The sequence below is a fragment of the Sceloporus occidentalis genome, unplaced genomic scaffold (genome assembly GCF_023333645.1).
Source record: "Sceloporus occidentalis isolate IW3139 unplaced genomic scaffold, rSceOcc1.0.p SCAF_31, whole genome shotgun sequence".
In the NCBI taxonomy this organism is placed as follows: domain Eukaryota; kingdom Metazoa; phylum Chordata; class Lepidosauria; order Squamata; family Phrynosomatidae; genus Sceloporus; species Sceloporus occidentalis.
This window is the reverse complement of record NW_028317011.1, coordinates 1842744-1862500: the sequence shown is the minus strand read 5'-3', so window position 1 is coordinate 1862500 and position 19757 is coordinate 1842744. Positions and strand designations below refer to the sequence as shown.

At 42.8% G+C, this 19757-nt stretch overlaps 1 protein-coding gene across 1 annotated transcript; it reads right to left on the bottom strand.

Annotated features, from left to right (window-relative positions):
* Window positions 1-2203: 2203 nt before the first annotated feature.
* On the bottom strand, window positions 2204-19434 carry LOC149298699 (lipase maturation factor 2-like). Its single transcript, XM_089487057.1, has 14 exons — window positions 19341-19434; window positions 16365-16618; window positions 13827-13855; window positions 13472-13668; window positions 12046-12224; window positions 11600-11735; window positions 11269-11397; window positions 10895-11000; window positions 10646-10742; window positions 10304-10486; window positions 10051-10219; window positions 3380-3491; window positions 2723-2831; window positions 2204-2506 (listed from the first exon to the last, which is right to left on the bottom strand). The coding sequence occupies exons 1-14, from the start codon at window positions 19432-19434 to the stop codon at window positions 2204-2206; spliced, it is 2097 nt and encodes a 698-aa protein (XP_089343183.1).
* Window positions 19435-19757: the final 323 nt, after the last annotated feature.

The window sequence follows — 19757 nt, the reverse complement described above, 5'->3', positions numbered from 1 at the left end:
AATAATAGCCTAGGCTTGGAGCTACAAACCTTACTTTGATAGCCTATATCTCCTGGCAACAATCTTATTTTAAATAAAACACCTATTTCTGGGTCCCACAAAAAGTACTAGGCTACTTACTATGTCTGATCTGTGGCTCCATTTAACAGGGTATTTGTAAATCACTGATCAGTTATTTTTGGTAGTTTATATATACACAGTTTGTGACAATTGTTTAGGGTGTATTTATTACATGTTGCCTTAAAAGCACTTAATTTCTCCATAGCTATATTGCTGTTTTTTTTGCTTATGGGTGGTATAGAGGTCTCTGTAAAGAGACACATGGTTCCAGAATAAGATACCTTATGCACGTGTGCATTGGGGAACGCAGAATGTTAAACTTGCACCAATATAGGTATTAGCGTGCAGCCCCAATAGTTCTTGTAGGTAGTATGTGGCTGTGACAGTTCACGCGATGGAAATAGGGGAAGCTCGATTGTATAGTACCGGTAGTTATAACTAACAGTAATAGATAGCTTAGGTGATCCTAAAAAAGGAATCCTATACAACCTAGAGAAACGCAAGAAAAGGGACCCTTAACTTTAAGCTTCTTAAAGGGCACTGCTGCCATTCCAGCTTTTACTATAACTTAATTCAATAATTAAAACTGATATATATATATATTTTTTGGAAATCAGTACATCAATACCAGTGAACCATTTATGCAAACACAGATTTATTAAAAAATACAAAATCATGTGCATAAAATCAATCAACATTTTGGTAACCGTAAAAGGTACAAGACCTTTGATTTATGAACATACAGGTAACAGAATTTTGTGCTTTAAAAAAAAAGAAAAAAACCCCAAAACACTTGGGACATGATTTATTTTGTTGTATGCATAGATTGTGATGTATGCATTATCTTTCATAGGTCCATATGCCAGTGAAAATATTTTCATTAGCTAACCTTTTTTTTTCTTTAGCAAACACATGATGATCTTCCTGGGTCAGACAATGAGAATTAAATGCCATGATTTACACCCATGGTAAAACAATTTTATCAGAAACGTGCTTCCCCCCCCCCCCAAACTTTTTTTTGTGGCTGCAGTGGTTAGAAGAAATGGAAGACCACATACCTTAAATGAGCAGCTAACATTTCAATTTGAATATACTATATTCAAGGTACTGTTCCACTTAGACAAACTATTAATTGCACTCTAGTAGAAAATGGATTAAGCCATATTAGCCCCGGGGAAAACAGAGTCTTTAGTTAGAGGTGATACTTTCAATTGAGCTGAGCTTTAAGGACCTTAGAAGAAATCTTCTTATTTAAGCTTACATTTCTTTTTCCTATGTTGGACCAATAATAATAAAAAAAAGTATCAAAGTCAACTGAAGACTTTAGCATTAAACATATCTTAACAGATGTTTTCTTCTTTTCTCTGAAATTTTAATCACATAAAAAACACAGAAACTTTTAAAAGCCTTTTTAAGTTTCTCTGGCTACAATCAGTGGCTGCTCTTGTGTCATATGACAATTTTTCCCAAGAAACATTAGGGATTGTGCCAATGTTTACATTATAAAAATATTTCTGGGAAAGGTTTGTGTTCTAAGAATACTATTTATAATGTTGCATTTAGCTACAAGTTATGTTCAGCAGAATAAGTGGAATAGCACCTATAAAACATTTACACCGGTCACAACAAACATTACTATGGTTTTCACTATAAACTAATGCATGAACTGGCAAAGCTCTTCAGGATTAGTACTAAGGCACCAACAGGACAGGATGATAAGACCTCACACCCTGGTTTTATAAGGCACTTATAGAACGGGCACAGAATAAATTTAATGAGACAGCAACACACAGATGGACAGGCAATTACCTCTTCCATAATTTCACAAGGACTTACTGTAATAGTGAATACAAAGATACCAAAAACCATTAGAGACTTAACCCACAAGGGAAATTATCTGGCAGGATACATTGTCAAACTAAAAACATTCGTGCGTGTTGTCTGCATGATTTTTAAAATACAATTTACAAAAAGTAGGACATATTCTGTTACTCTTAGGGGGGGGGACAAAATAAGGTTTAACAAATAACTGCACATAGTGATCACAGATCTCTTGCTAACACCTAATAGAAATACTTTTTACAGCTGTTTTTTTTAGACAGTAGTTGTAGGTGGAAGAAAGAGTCTGTCACTCCTAATGCTTTTAACTCTTCTTATTTCTGCGTGTTAGGTCTCCCGCAGGTGCAGGGGCTTTTGTAGCATCTCCTTGACCGCTGTTTACCTTCTGTTTTTTCTTCTCAGTGGGGGGCTTATCATGCCCCCGCTGTTTGAGATTTCCTGACTTGCTGCCTCCCGTAAACAGAGCTTGCAAAATGCAAACAGTGAATACGGTGATAAAAAGTGAGTATAGGACCAACGGAGCAGGGAATGAGTGCAGGAAATCTCGGATGACCTGTAGTGTAAAGGGGAGCGCAGCATCTAGGGAACGACGAGCAGGTGGCTTGTCCTAAAGAAAACAAAAAAAACATGACAAATATTAATATTTGCAGTTAATTAGTGGACAGCCTATCAGCCCAAACATGCATTACAGGAAATGTTTAGAATAATTGTAGTACCCTAGTTATATGCGGCAATCTTACCGAAAATGTTTTCATGACCTGGACCAGCTCTACCTCATGTCTTCATGTCCTGTTTGTTATAGTACATAAGAGAATATACATACCTTGAATCCATAGTCATTTAGAAGGGAATCTAGGGTGGGGTCTCCTAAGCGGACAGTAGGGAAGAATTCCTCAACGTGACGACGGCGCCACCAGTTATGAGACAAAGGTCTGGGGAGAAGCAGACAGCCATAAGCGTGGGCTGATAACTGGCAGAAACACGCAAGTACATAAAGGGGATGGAGGTCAAAAAAATACCAGCAATTTTAAATATTTACAAAGAAAGCAATCAAAGTTTTAAAAAAAAGGAAATCAAATTGTTATAATTTGCAAAAACTTTAATGGTTTTCATGTAACAATGAGCACAACTCAAACTGAAAATGCCTCCATATGAATGATATTATAGTGAAGATACAACTCAAAATAACATTTTATTTCCACGTGCATACTTGAAGACTTGGTGGCTATAGTCATTTGTAGTAAGCGGACTGGATATACATAGTGCACAATATTTCAAATATGTATCTCCGCAATTAGTTGTGAATAGTTCCAAAACACGGACGAGGATTATGGCATTGCAGAAATGATATTTAAACATAAGGGTATAGTTAAGTAACCTGCATTTAGAGAGGTTACAATACAAATCTGAGCAGGAAGGTACGCTGTAAGAGGCAAGCAGAAACACAGATTAGTATGAAGTGCACATTTCCATTACTTACCCTGTCTCATCAGCCTCTGTAAACCAGTATTTATACAGCTGGGCTCTGATGTAAAGTGGAGGATGTGCATTAAAGGGATAAAGAGAGGCATCATTCTGTACCAGACGAACAACTGTAAATATAATGCAAAGAAAGTTTAGAGGAAACTACCGGAATACATAACACTACTAAAAAGTAGATACGCATGGCAAATCAGTGTGGATAGATAACATTCAAAAAGCAGCTGTATGGTCATTTATATTTGTACTTAATAGGCTGTACTTTTTTTCTAATGAACTCATAGAAGATCATTTCCATATGGGATTCCAACAGAATATTTTAACCCTTATATTGAGGAATAAGTTTGTAGGCATGCTGGCTTGCAGTCAATAAGAGAGGTGAAAGTAATGTGTGTGTGTTACTTTGTCTGATGTGTCATTAGTGTCTGATGCCTCAGAAGTCTACAGGCTCTTTGTTCCCCCACACATTGCTTATTTTAGAAACAGCAGCACCCCAAACAATATTTCCTTCCACACATCTATATGCCACCAAGCACCTGTTTATCATATAAAGACAGACGCAAAAAACGCTCTCATTTACACCCATCCATTAAATAGAATAGATTTAAGGTACAGAAATGCCAATTTGGAAGTCTGATTGTTAACATGTTTAAAACTCAAAAGCAGTGGAGGCTCCTCCATAGGAGCACATGCGCATGTGAACCCCCAAGCACAAAAGGAAAAAAAAAAAACTTGCTAAATTAATAAAAGTGAGAATTCTTACCTGGGAATTCCTTTTCCTTGTCCATTTCCAAGGTGGCACATGAGAAGAAGGCTCCGCCTACCAGCTAGGGCAGGAAACACTATAAAAAAAGGAGACCTCCCCCTTCCTCCCCAGTGTGGTTAAAAAGAAAGACTCAGACAAATAATAGCCAAACAAAAGTAAATTTAATGGGTGGGAGTAAAAGCGTGCCACCTTGGAAATGGACAAGGAAAAGGAATTCCCAGGTAAGAATTCTCACTTTCCTTGCCATTCCAGGTGGCACATGAGAAGAATTAGCAAGATAGGGAGGGAAGGATTCCAGTCTGCAGGACACGACGACCAAACTGAGACTCGTCTGAGAGATGAAGATTCAGCCTGTAGTGCCGTACGAACGTATGAATCGACCTCCAGGTTGCTGCCTTGCAAATGAGAGACGGAGTCACCCCGGAGAGTTCAGCCCAGGAAGTCGAGACGGATCTGGTCAAGTGTGCCTTCAGGCCGGAGGGAGGTACTCTTCCGGCGGAGATGTAACATAAGGTGATTGCGTCCTTAAGCCAGCGGCTCACGGAAGCCCTGGATACTGATCTGCCCTTGCGGGTCCCCGCAAAAGGACAGAAAGAGAGAGTTGGATTTCTTCCAGGCAGAAGTACGCGAGAGATAAGACAGGATACACCTCCGCAGGTCTAGCGAGTGGAGTTCCAGCTCTTGGGATCCGGACATAAAGTAGGTAGGACGATCTCCTGATCGGAATGGAAAGGTGAGACTACTTTAGGGAGAAACTCTGGTGGCAAACGGAGGATAATGCAGTCCGGCAGAATCCTGAGAAAACGTTCCACTCTGGAGAGAGCCTGGAGCTCGCTCACCCTCCTAGCGGAGGTGAGGGCTACTAGAAGGACAACCTTGTAGGTGAGCAGCTTCAGAGAGGTATCCTCTAGAGGCTCAAAAGGAGACGTGGTGAGTTGGTGCAACACGAGATTAAGGTCCCAAGGTGGAACGGACGGACAGAGCCTAGGGCGAAGTCTGCACATCCCCTTAGAAAATTTGGAGATCCAGGGATGGGAAGCCAGATTGGAGTCCAAGAAGTTGCTCAGTGCCGAAATCTGGACCTTGATAGTAGCAGGTTGTAACCCTTTATCAAAGCTGTCTTGAAAAAAGCGCAGCACCTCACGGATGGATGGAGAGGATACTTCGTGCACATTGCACCAGGTGATGAACGTTTCCCAAACCTTCTGGTATTTAGCAGCCGTAGTATTCTTGCGGCTGGAGAGAATAGTGTTCACCACTGATGAAGCTAATCCCTTAGAGGTCAGGATCTCCCTTTCAGAAGCCATGCTGAGAGGTTGAACCGGGAGGGATCTGGGTGGAGAACAGGACCTTGAACGAGAATATCCTTCACCTGAGGAAGAAGCATGGGCTCGTCTGTGGTCAGGTTGGTAAGGTCCGAGAACCAGATTCTTCGAGGCCAAAAAGGAACAACCAGGATGACTTTTTGAGGGTTCTCCCGAATTTTCCGGAGCACTCTGGAGATAAGGGGAAGCGGAGGAAAAACATATGCGAGATCGAAATCCCAGGTCTGCGAAACTCCTTTACCTGTTTGTTCAGATGCGTGGCCATCAGGTCTATCTGAGGAGTACCCCATTCCCTTGTGATGAAGGTGAAGACCCGTTTAAGGACCATTCTCCCGGAAGCACTGAGTTGCTGCTGAGGTAATCGGCCTCCTGATTCAGATGAACCGCGGAGAGAGTGCAGTGACTGAACTCCCCCCCCCCCCCCCCCCATCGGCAGATCTGAGCAGTCAGGGTCTGCAGGCGCCTGCTTCTGGTGCCACCTTGCATGGAAAGGTAGGACACAACGGTGACGTTGTCCGAAAGGATCCTGATGGACTTGTGCCGCAGGATTGGAGACCAGAACCTTAGAGCACTCCAGACCGCTAGCAGTTCTAGAAGATTGACGTGCAGGCCTGATTCTTGAGGAGACCAGGTTCCCTGGGTAATATTGCTTCCCATGACAGCACCCCAGCCTCTCAAACTGGCGTCGGTGGAGATTACCACCCAATCTCTTGTCTGCCAAGAGAGTCCCTGTGAAAGACTCTTGGCTGACAGCCACCATCGGAGTGACTCCCGAACGGAGAAAGTGGGACCTTCTTGTATAGGGACGTCCTGGAGCGATCCCAGTGATCCAGTAGGAACTGTTGAAGCGGTCTTGCGTGAGCCAGTGCCCAGGGAACCGCTGAGATGGAGGAGGTCATTAGACCGAGCAATGACATGATGGATCTGAGGGACACTGACTTGTTCTGTAGGACCGCGTGCGTGAATTCCCTCAATCTTAGAATCTTGTCCCGCGGGAGAAACGTCTTCTGTACGTGTGAATCGAGGATCATTCCCAGAAAGGTCAGACGTCTGTTTGGAAGTAACTGTGACTTTAGTATGTTTACTAGCCATCCTAGGTTGTGGAGGGTCCTGAGGGAAAACTCTAGATGGGACTGGAGCAATGATGCCGAGGCCGCTATGAGGAGCCAATCGTCCAGATATGGGACCACCTTTATGCCTTTTTGCCTCAGGAAGGCCACGACCACAGACATGAGCTTCGTGAAGATCCGTGGTGCTGAAGTAATTCCAAAAGGAAGAGCCCGAAACTGAAGATGCCGAATACCTTGAGGCAATGGAACGGCCAGACGGAGGAATCTTTGGTGGTCTTCCCTGATGGGGACATGTAGATAGGCATCCCGCAGGTCTATAGTGACCATGAAGTCCCAGGACGAAATAATCTCTATGGCGGACTTCAGGGATTCCATCCGGAACCTGTTGTATCTTATACAGGTGTTTACCAACTGTAGGTTGATTATTAGCCTGAATTTCCCGGATGGTTTTGGCACGACAAAGACGTGGGAGTAGGTTCCCTCTCCTATTTCTTGATGAGGAACCGGGACCAGAGCCCTTTCGAGAATTAAGTTGTTGAGTGTGGAGAAGAATCCCGATCTTTCCCAAGGATCTGCGGGAGGCATGGACAGCAGGAATTTCTGGGCAGGTAGGTGAGTAAACTCCGGTGCATAGCCTTGATTGATGATGCGAAGGACCCAGGGGTCTGAGGTGATCTCTTCCCAGGCATGAATGAAACCGGTTAACCTGCCCCCTACCTGAAGCCTGCGGGCATCAGAACCTTCCTGCTTTACCGTCCGTCTCTGCCTCTTCCTCTCTGGAATCTACCTCTTGCGTAGGGTTTACCCCGAAAGGACTGGTAGTCTTGATTGGAGGTTGAGGGCCTGTAGGACTCTGTCTCTTGGAGCTCTGTAATAATTAGACCTGAAACGAGGTGGTCCTTTCCTCTGAGGTAACCAGTGCTTGTCGCCCGTGGTGGATTCTAGAATCATGTCGAGGTCGCTGCCGAAGAGGTGGCTCCCCTGGAACGGAATGCTGCACAGCTTGTGTTTTGAGGCATTATCTGCAGACCACGACTTAAGCCAGAGAGCTCGTCTAGAAACCACTGAAAGCGCAGTAGCTTTAGCAGATGTACGGACAGATTCAATGGAGGCATCGGAGATGAAGTCAATTGCTAAGAAGGTGTCGGACAGGTTTCTTGCAACCTGCTCAGTCCCTGGAATAGCTGCAAGGTCTTCCACCGCCTGTTGGAGCCAGACTTTAATGGCTCTGGAAGTTGACGCCATGGCAATAGATGGACGAAAGTTCGCCGTTGCTGCTTCAAAAGCCCTTTTGGCGGCATTCTCAGCCCGCCGGTCCATGGTGTCTTTGAAATGGGACGCGTCCTCCAACGGAATGGCTGTTTTTTTCGTAGCCTTGGCTACTGCGGTGTCCACTTTCGGGACTTCCCAGGCATCAGAATTCTTACTATCGAAAGGAAAAAGCTTTTTGATTCTGGAAGACGTGAAGAATCTCCGGTCAGGATATTTCCACTGCTCCGTGATAATGGCAGAAAGTGAGACGTGAACTGGAAAAGTCTGCGGTTTCCTAGAGTGACCCTGAAAATCCTGATCTGGTTTTGAAACTGGTATGTCATCCTGTAGATTCAAAGTAGATCTGACTGCAGAGATGAGTTTCCCTGTTTCTTCGACTGGGAAGAAAAAGGTTTCCTCTTTAATTCCCCCGTCCTCATCCGAAGACTGGGGGTCATTCGACTGGTAGTCATATTCAGAAAAAGGAGCCGAATAATCTTCCAGGGTATCTGGAAGAACATTTGGTGGACCCTGCTGGTAAGGCTGATGCTGAGGCACCGGCGCCTGAGTGGAGCTTGCCATGGCTCGAAAACAGTCAAAGGTAGACTGAAGTTCCCCCTTCAACCAGGAGGTAAATTCTGTTGTGGAAACTTCTTTAGGCCGAGAGCAGGAGCTGCACATTTTGGCCGTAGGGCCGTGCAGGGTCTTTTTACAGGATGAGCAGGATTTGTGTTTCGTTTTTCCCACAGATTCTGGCGTTTTTATAGAGGCATTTAGGTTCCCAGGCCCGGAAACATCATATCCGGAAATTCCCAGTCAATTAACCTCTCGTGACCCCGGGTGCAGCGCCGGAAGCGATACAGAGAGGAGATTTGTAAGAACGGGTGCCGTGAAACCGGCACAGCCGGCTATGAAATCCTGCTCACAGCGCCTGTTTTCCGGAGCACTCTGGAAACCTTCCCCTGCCGTGCCTCACGCTGAGGATTCCCCGGGACGGAGTGAACCGGAGCCCGAGGATGCACATCCCAGTGAGCCCCCTGGGCTGTGGGCAGAGCCTAACGAGGGCAGAGCCTCGTGTTGCCGCGATGACCGCGGAGTTACAGCCTCCAAGGCTGCCGCATAAACCCTGGATCCACCGGGACCACTACCAGGTATCGGAAAGAGGACGCCCCCCGGGGCTCCGAGAAAACAAAAAAAGGAGAAAGAAGGTAAGCTTCAGCCTAAACGCTACCTGAGTAGGGCAGGAAACAACACTGGGGAGGAAGGGGGAGGTCTCCTTTTTTTATAGTGTTTCCTGCCCTACCTGGTAGGCGGAGCCTTCTTCTCATGTGCCACCTGGAATGGCAAGGAAAAATCAATTTTAATCTAAATTAGATTAAAATGGATTTGATGAATTTTGCAATTCTTTTTTCCCCTTTGCACTTTGGGGTTCACATGCCATGAAGCCTCCTGTCCCCTGACGTAGCCTGCCTATGCCTCTTCCTATCTCACGTGCGATAGGAAGAGACCCTATTTGGCTCAATTGCTAAAGCGCTTGCTAAAGCGCTTGCTAAAGCACCGGCTGGGCTGCCCATTTGATCTCTGTTTTACTGTGCGATCGGGGGAGGAGCTCCCAGCCGTCAGCTCCCAGCCAACAAACTTCCCGCCCAGCCCGGAGTCTGACTACAATCCCTGCCGTCACTCTTACGACTGGCCCTTCCCCTTTCCTGATAGATTAGTTGCTGAGCAGTGTGGACGCTGTGAGCATAAAATTAATATTCGGGCTGCTGAAAGTTAGGGTAGGTGGGGGTTAATTTAGGTGCAGATATGGTTAATTAGGTCTTTAGGGTTAATTTAGGGGCATTTATGGTTGATGGGGTCTCTAGGGAAATGTAAATTTACTACTTAATGTACAGGTTAAAATACATTTAATTTTCAAAATGTATATATTGTGAACCCCCATTGGAATTACCCACCATCCACTACTGCCCAAAAGTAGAAAGGACCCTGAGAAGTACTGGATACAGAGTAATCTTCACAATTTATTGCATACACTGGGCAGAAATGCTCAATGTCTCTTTTTTAATGTGCTTGTGCACTAGAGGGAGCAGGGCAGTGTTTAGCTGACAGATGCAATGAGCTAAACGGAATAAAGAGTCCTGTACAGAGGTACAGTTTATATTTTTAATTTACTAAAATAAGCCTTATAAATGAACATTCCTTAAGCCATGAACTGTAAAATCCAGTTTAAGTGAACAAAGCTGGTATCTATCCCACTCACCATCTTTGTTGCCCTGGAGAAGCCTGTACACAAAGCTTACAAACCATGGACTTTGTGAATGGTGTCCAAGGGCTGCGAACCACATCTGCCAGTCTAGACGAGGTTGATGGGGGACAATCACTGGAGGAGCTGCACTGATGTTTCCTGGTTTATACATAAACTCAATCTCCTGTAATAAAAGTACACACGGGTCAGGAATTCTGGTGTTGTAAATATTTTTAGGGCCTGGATGAATGTAATTAGATGCAAATACCGTCCAGGTCACACGGTCATAGCTTCCTTCCACCACAACCTCTGGCCTTCCTCCCACACCAGTCATCCTCCGAAATAAGCCATACGAGTTCACCAGCTGGTAGCGATCCACAGCCTTAAACATTTGCCTCACAGGCGGCCAGAGTTGCCCATTTGATTCAAACTCCATATAAGTGTAGGGGACCTGTAGGAGAGAAAATTACATGACGAACAAGTACTTTTCCCAATTGCTGTGGAATGTGTTATTCTTAGACAGCCTTTGTAGGGTTACCTATATGGTCACTCAATAGCTACCTCTATTACAAAAGGCATAGATCAGTTGCAGATAAGTGTAATTTCTCACCAGACTGACTGCAAACAGAGCGACTGCAGCACATGAGAAGATTGCCCACTGTATTAAAGACCAAAGCTTCCAGAAGAAGCCACGAACAGAGGTACTCCTGTGTGAGGTAGATAAGAGAAAACAAACTGGAGGGTAAAAATACATGGCATAGCGATGAAGTTAATGACATTCTATGTTATGTCTAAAAAGAGATAAAGGGATAATGAAGACATTATAAAAAACATGTGAGTGGAGTGGTTCAGGGCTCACCTGCACATTCCAGTAACTACTTCCCAACCAAGAGATGCAGCTGCTACCCAGATAGATGGGAAGGTGAAATTACGGAGCCACTGCATGAAGTCATGATAAGTAAAGGCTGTAAAATACATAAACGGAATTACTTAATGTCGGAGTCACCCGATTTCATACTTGGGTTTGAACACATTCAAAATATTAAATCCATGTACAAAAGACCCCACACAGAGCTGCGTACAGAGACCAGGCCTGTCCCAGATGAAATCAGACTTTGGTCATAAAATATCAGGAGGGTATCCAATAATGTAGTTCCAACATCAATATGTGCCACACCTATGGATAGACAGGCTCCATATCCAATCCTTAAGAAAATGGCCTATTTAACATACCTGTCCTGGACTCCACCAAACGCTTGTCCCAGTTGATCTGAAGATCAAAATATTTAAACGTCCAGAAAGCAATCAGACCAAATACTATGAGATCCAGAAGAAGCGCAAGATATGAGAGGAACGAGCGACCTGAGGAAAACCAAGAGTTGAAACAGACTCCCAAAAGGTAAACAGTCACAATAGAATTAAAATAGAAAAAATAAGAAACCAAGATGAGAAACTGGAACATACACACAACAAGAACACAGAAATAAAACATTGAGAGGGTAAAAATAAATAGTGTGGAAGGAAACAATAGAGATAACAACAAGAACTCTTTGCAGATTATTACCTTTTTGCGTAGATTTCTTGCCCTGCTGAAAAACTGTGATGTGTTGATCATCCAGCAGAGAGAAGCACAGAACAATTGTCAGCAGGTTAAAGAAGTTGTAGTTTCCAGTAAGGATGATGAGGACCTGAAGCAGAACCTAACAGACATGATAACAGAACCAAAAGATTATTACAATTCGAATAATGGACCATAAACTACCAAAATTAACTCTCTGTAAGAGAAAGTGGGGTACAAGTGTAAACCATTATGGTTTATAACCATAACGTGGCTTATCCCTCCACTTTGCTGATCCTAACATGCCAGCTAAGTAGGCTACCTTATGATTGCTGCACTGGCTATTCATGATCTGGAGTAACAAAATGTTTTAAACACTAGTCAGAGGCTGTAAAATGTATGTCACCAACACTGATAGATGCTCACAAACATACTTAAAAGGTAAGACTTACTTGTGCATAAAAAGAGAAGAGGCGAAGCCTCCGAGAAGGCAGGAAAAAAAGCCATGGGAGCGCAATCTCAATCACATATGTAGCCACCACCGAGAGCTTCTGGAGCCAGACTGGAAGCTGATGAGCATACCATGCAGCTCCAGTAGGAATACACTGGGTCTCATAATGGTAGGTAAGAGCTAAAGGAGAAGAGCAGACAAAGTAAAACACATATTTGAAGATGTACAAACCAACTAATCAGCAAACATTGAAAACTTTCTACTACGAACAGATAACATTTTAAAGTGTAGCTACACAAGACTAATTGTTAGAAAGGCATGCATCAAGGTAGAAGCAGGATAGCCTTTCCCATTAGTACAGTAAAAAATAAGGGGCTGTTTTTAAGGACTGGAGTATAAAACAGTGTTGTTTATAAGAAGACAGGTACTTGTGACATCACGGTTAATCTCTCTTACTAGAAACGTCATCTGTTTCTCCTGCGTCTGAAATTTCTTGCCACTGATTGGCTGCCATTGGAGAATTTCCAATTAAATCAATGGGAGACCGTCCTATCACTGAACGAGTTGCTTAAGTAGCCAATAGGTGGCAGGAAAGTGCTTCCATTGAAATAAATGGGACAACATCACACATGTGCAAAGTCTAAAACCACTGCATGCAGTGTTCAGCAGCCAGCACTCGATCTGACCAAGAGTGCATCATGGGCAGGGATATGCATTAGTCCGAATGCATCTCCTTAAGGGCATTTGGTTAGTGGGTGGGAAAAGGGGCAAATTAGTTTAGTGTGATTCTGCAGAAGCCACTCAATACAGTTCAGAAACAGATCACATATAAAGTTGAAAAGACCACATAGCTATCATATGCATCAAAGTGCATTTAATGGTTGGCTTTTCATTTTAACATTTATCCTGAAGAAATTGGGCAATAAAGTACTAGGACAAAGATAACGATATTCCTAACTCTTTCTACCCTAGACAGCACGTACCAGTAATCTAACAGACACAGGGCATGAGTGAAGCATACGTAAACTTACTGAAACTGTAATGAACAACCTAAGCAGATGTAACTATGCAAAACCACTGGGCAGTATTACACTTCATGTATATTTAAAGAACTGCCGCCTCTGAGCTGAAACAGAGATTTTTAAATTTGATACATTTCACTAAAGACCAACTAGCATTATCCAAAACAATTACCTCGCCTCTTAGAACGGTTGCCTAAATCAATTAACATCAGCATCACAACAGTGGGACAGGAAAGTGGGAGGAATGACGATAAATGGTATATCTGCTTTAAAGACCAAGAGGAATCAATTGTAATTAGACACAGGATGCCTACCGTGTAGTTTGTGAAATATCTGTTTATGACAACGCATTTTAATCCATTCTCACCTCGCCACTCCAAGTTCAACTAACACTGCTATTCTTACCTGTAAGCCCCCACCATGTTGGGCAACGGCTAGTCAACTTGACAACTCCTGATGCAAACATGAGCCTAAAAAGCAGCCAGCGGATCAGCCAGAAGGTAATGCCATCATAAGTACTCCAGACAGAGTTCTTTGAGCGAAGGATGTGTAAAGGGGCCACCAGTATAGCCAGAAAACCAGTTTCCAGGAGAAGACTGTCCCTGTGAAAAATATAAAACATAGACATTCCTGATTGTAGACAACACATTAGCAGAGACAATGAGAAATAGACTTCTTACCACAGTTTTCATAAGTGCGGGTCATAACTTGATTTCCTTAAATGGGTATAGGAAACAAAACAGAACTCAACTCTACTTACCACTGGAAATAGAGGAAGACTTGCCCAACCTGCAGAGAAAGATCAGAAAAGAAAAACAACCTTAAATACGCATTATATCTGAAAATTTGGAGATATCTGAAATACAAATATGGTGTAACAACTACTCAGGTGCTCAGATAACTAAAAACAATTTGGAATAGGCAGGGGTGCAAGGAGATATCCAGTTTTATTGTGCTGCACTACCTATACAGAGTAAAGGACCAACTCATCCAGTCAACGACTTGGAAAATGCCATCTAACATTCACAGACGCCACAACCTGCTGATGTTCTATTGTGCTTCTCAACTTAGTGGAAACTATTCTAAACATCAGTTGTGTTGCCCAGTCCAAAGACAACTCAAACTGCCCATGAGAATGGAGATCAGTTCTGTTTCAGGGCCCTGTTCTAATAATGTTTAATGTATTTCCCATATGGGGTATGTTTGGTAGATATATTTATGGATATTTTTAGGGCTATCATATACCATAGCACTGTACTGTGGATAAACAGGACATAACTAGTGTACAGCATAACCAGTTGTACTTACAGAAACAAAAAGGTGAGGAGGGCCCTGCTTAAAATGAGCTTACAATCTAGGAACTGCATCTGTTGACAAAACGCTCTACTTAAGGCCTAGTTAGGTAGGAGATGGGGCAGAAACTATAATGGACACAAAAGAATACAACATATCTGTAGTGGAGAGTTAGAATAATACTTTTCCTTCAATAACCGGTATCACTAAATTAGAGATTCCTCACCCACCTTACTTAGGTATGGCAGGAAAAGCCTATCAAGCCATATACCTTACAAAAAAGACAAACCAGAAAATTAAATGAAAAAAAAAGTTTGAGTGCAAACAAATGCTGCCAGGAACCAAATGAAAATGAGAATTATCTGTGAACTTTCCCTCGCCAACACTAGCAGCCATAAATTAGATAAATTGAGGGAAGACAACAGAGCTGCTTGGAGGACTCTTGTCAGAAGCCCCCTTGGCTGAAGGCAAAGGCTTGAGTCTATAATGTCTTGGGAAGATTTCTAGTTGGGGTACATTTCAGGTAAGATCATTCTCTGTAGAAGAACCAAGCTAGGTGTTGCAGTGCTCTCAATGCCAGATTTCCAAGAGACCAGTAGAATCGGCTTCTAAGAGCCAGTCGTCCAAGTAGGGGACTATCGTAAAATGCCGGGTATGCCACAACAAAAAAAATAAAATAAAACAAACAAAGGGAGATGAAGCTAGTCTGGACACAAGAGCCCTGAAGTGAAAATGCTTATTCACATTGATGCCCCAGAATGGACACTCTTAGGAATCTCTAATGATCCTGACCAATGGGAATTTGCAAAGAGGAGACTGATTGACCCAATGTTGCCTTTGAACATATGGAAACAATACCTAGTATTGCCCTCTCCACAACCTCGAACAGGGTTTCAGAAAATATCCGTTCAGGAAATGCAGATACACTATCAGCTGCAATGTCCTTGGGGTAAGGTGATTAAGACTCAAGAATAAGTCGCTTTTCTCTACACTTCCTTAGGATACTGGAATCAGAACAATAAAAACTGTTGAGGTGGAGGCCCTGCTTGAAACTATGGGGTTTCCTTGCCTGATGATCTGCAAACTGATCTACTCCCATGCACTGATAAAAGGGGACAGACAGGAAGCAATCTGGCTTTAGAACTTGTCTTATCACCACTCCCTCTGTAAAGTGCTGGGCATCCCCCTTAGAGGATCCTGAACCCCTGAAAGACCACCTTCGTACTTCTTGTATATAAAAGAAAAAAATAGTATACAGTATATTCTCGAAAGTACAATTTGCAGACCATCTCCTAAGCCATAAAAGCTCCACGAGCAATACTGGCAAGCCTGAAGACCTTGCTGCCATCCTCAAGTTCTCAATGGTGTCAACAGCTGCCATATTTTTGGCCATATCTTGCCATGAATTCCCCATATTTAGCTTGTTATCTACATGCTGAATCCATGTGTTTGCAGACTGGGCCACTCAAAGCTTAGGCAACAGAGATATACAGTACCCAGAAAAAAAAAAAAAAGTGTGTTGATTTGTTTATACATGAATCCACCCTAGTGAGGACCCATTAGGCAATGCCTACCTCAAATAGAACAGTTTCCTAGCCTAATACGGTTTGTAACTCATAAGCCATAAGTATCGTAAAATAGATCAACTTAATGACTTAACAACAATTATACATATTTACTAGTTTTCTCATCAGTGTCACAGTTCAAGATGCACAAACACAAGGTGCCAAGGAACATAACTACAGATACCTCTTGCAATTTTAGGACTACTGAAACATCTAGTAATAACATAAAACCCATAGGGTTTTGCCTTTTCTTTTAAGCAATAACACAATCACACAGACTAAAAGTTAAGCTAAACAATGTTCCCCTACAGCTATCAGAATAGCCGATAGCTCTATACACAAAGGGCAGGTACAAATGTTTATTACCCTATTGCAATCACAATTAAAGGATATGTTTTTGGATAATGAATAGCAGCCTAGATGTACAATTAAGTGCCTACCTGATACAAGGACAGATAGAGAACCCAGAGGAACAGGAAAACCAGGCTATCTCGCAGGCATCGGAAGAGCAGCGCACCCAAAGAAAGGACGGCTCCCAATAGGCAAATACATTCCATGCCTTGTTCTGTGTCAAGTCCCACCCAAGGGCCCAACCAGAGTAGTGTGGGTGCATCGCTGAACTGCTCCAATACATTTTTCCCTGAGAATCGCAGCATCTTCCAGGCAGGCGAGATCCCTTCACGTCCATACAACCCTATGCAGGATATGGGGGGGAAAAAAGGAAAAGTTTAACAATCCTGTTATGCATCCAATGAAAGAGTGTAAGAAATAAGTTCTCAAAGATGTATATATTTCTATTTTTCACACAAAGCAAAGTTTTTAGGCAGTTGCATACTAGCCAACTAAGTGCGACCAGTGAAAACCACTCATTGATGAACTCCAGATTTGCAGATACAGGAGGTTCATTGGAACTAAAGGCTTTTGTCAAGGCTAGCATATGTCACTCAAGGAGAAAAATAATTTTCCATAGGACATCCGCTTTAAGAAAAAAGGCACTTGAAACATAATTTATAAGACTACTATATCAAAATAAAAGAATAAATGCAAAGACATGGAACAACTTTATAAATGGCTTGGAGCGTTTGTCTAAACTCTCTGACTTCACTATTCATTATGAAGGGCCCACACTAGGACAGGGCTCGACAAACCCTGGGTGTCACATCGACTAGAAACCACTTCCTGCCCTACGGGGCTTTTTCGATAGAAGGGGTAAAAACTGGCACCCTATGCTTTGCTGCAGGGGCATTACGTACCCGCTTCACCCTACCCCCGAAAGAAAGCATAAGGTGCCAGATACACGATGGCAGAGGATAAGCAGTGTCTTGGCAGGTCCCTACGAAGTGTGTGTGGAGGGGCAGTATAGTGTATGTGTATATGTATAGTGCTGTTGTCAGTCTGTGCTTACACAGTTATGTTAGACTCGTAGGCATATGTTTGTATATGTATAGTGTTGAAGTCAAACATCCTTTGACTGCAAACCAATAAGTTATATAAGAAAATAAAAACATGATTGGGGAACAAAAAGTTGGCTATTTTTTTTTTTGGCTGGCTCCTAGATCTAAACCAAATTTGTTGATCCCTGCACTTGGACATTTCTCCAGTATGAAGGCAAGTACAAAGCATAATTCAACATCTAAGCAGACTTTGAAGAAACCATGTTGATTTTATTAAACAACACCAGCCAAGATGTTCCTCCAGCAGCTCACTGAGATGGATCTTCACATTGTGTACAGCTGAAACACAAACTTTTTCTTTAGTGAATACCTTGAGTTACGGGTTGGGAAAATATGTGGAATATATAAGCCAGAAAGTGAAGCAAACAGTAGGGTTACCAGATGGCTCCTTTAACTAGGGACTCTCACAGAAAAGGTATACAGCAAGGCTGCCTTACTGACAGTGCTGTCGTACATACTGTATGTTTCATGTGAGTCACTGATTACAAAAAAATCCATCTGGTCACTCTCCCAGAGGGATCAACAAAAAACATAGAAGCCAAGGCTCCCCAGCTCCTAGGATTTGTAAAAACCTTGACTTTTTGCACAATTATGTATTATATGGAAGGGGCATACTTACACAAAATACATAAATCTCAAAATCCCACTCTTCACTATACTTGTGCAAATGGAGCAAAACCAATTCAGACAACCTTAATTTTGTTTTTGGTCCCTTCGTTTTCAGACAAGAAATTCTGTTTCCTGTTCTTTTGGTTCGGACAAAATTCAGAAGGCTTTTTCTATTGGGGGAACAAGTTTGTTGTCATGGTCTCTCAAGCTCTGCAATCCTCTCGTTTCTGCACATCTCTTTCTCCATGAATCTGTCTACCTAATGGAGTAAAAGGCCTCTCCCCATTCCTCCAATTGGGAGAGAGAGCGTGCACAAGGCGCCCTTTTGCGGAAGTACCCTGGGAGGTCTCGTTATTGGAGACAATACCAGCAAGAGGGAGGCGAAGAAATAAGACAGAAGAGCAAGCAGAGGCAAGAGAGGAAACCAAGCTGTGGAAAAAGAGGATGGAAACTCAGAAACGAGAGACATTAAAAGAGAGGGTGAGAAAATGTAGGGTAGAGTGGGAAAGCATTAGTGAAAGCAAGAGCACAACAAAATGCAAATGCTTTCTGCTTCACTTTTGTTTGTTTCTTTGGGATCACTCCATATTTTTCAGACATTTTTATTACATTGGTATGAACCCGAATGGCCACTCTTCACAGCTTGGAGGATGTTGTACAGCATAAGGACTTTTAAAAGGAATTTTCTTTAAAGAGACAGTACAGTCCCAAAATATTTTTGGTGGAGGACCATATATTTATACAGGAAATTGATAGGTTGACCTTATAGAATGTGTTTTCGATATTTTAAGGCATAGCCATTTCTCATATTATTTAATGCTGTAGCGCAGATCACCGACCAGTGTATTATTATTTTGCTGTGTGTATCTCCGAATGGGGAATTCATTTATGTATGTAATTTACAAACTTATTTACTGTTGGCTTCACCAATCTCTGGGGACTCATCTACCCCCTAATACAAAGAACAGGCATTTTATATTTTTTTTACAAGATGCTACTTGCTCTTATCTATTTACTTTGATGGAATTAACTAAAACTAGTCCTATAAAACTAAATGCCTTGTCAGAACACTATGTAATAACTTATTATGTTTTTTTAGTTCTGTTGCTATGTCTAACCCCTCCCCACTTACCTGTGAAACTTTCTCTTCCACTGCCACTGGGGCAGTATTTAGTTCAAGCTCATATACCATATGCATGCACACACTGGTATATACTGTGCTATATGCATGTGCACATTTCGGTCCAGAAACCTCCTATATGTATTATAGACAGTTATGCGTGTCATGCAGCCCACACTTGACTCTATTATATGGGTATAAATTGGAGAGACGAAAAAGTTGGCGTTAGTTACCTGGTATCTGCGTGTACAAGGAAACAAAAGCACACAGATAAATCCCACTAAGCCCCCAGAGGAAAGCGTTTCGTACTAGACGCTGCTCCCCCATCTTTCGTCGGTTCTTCCCGTCCCTGCAGCTGTGTGGATGAGTCACAACGTGGACTTTTCACGCTTGCGCACTCAGCTAAGCTGCTCGCCCTACGTACTGCGCATGCCCTTCCGGGGCACCGGCTATCGCGCATGCGCCAAATCTGAGCCAGCCCCTCCCCGAACTAGGGCTTGCTGAAGTTGCTGCAGGGCACGGTGTAGTGTAGATTGTAACTGTCCAGCTGATGGACTACATCTCCCATGATCCTCGACATAGCCTTGTAACTCATGGGAACTGAAGTCCAACCTCAGGACTCGCAAATTAACGTATTTCACAAGTAACAA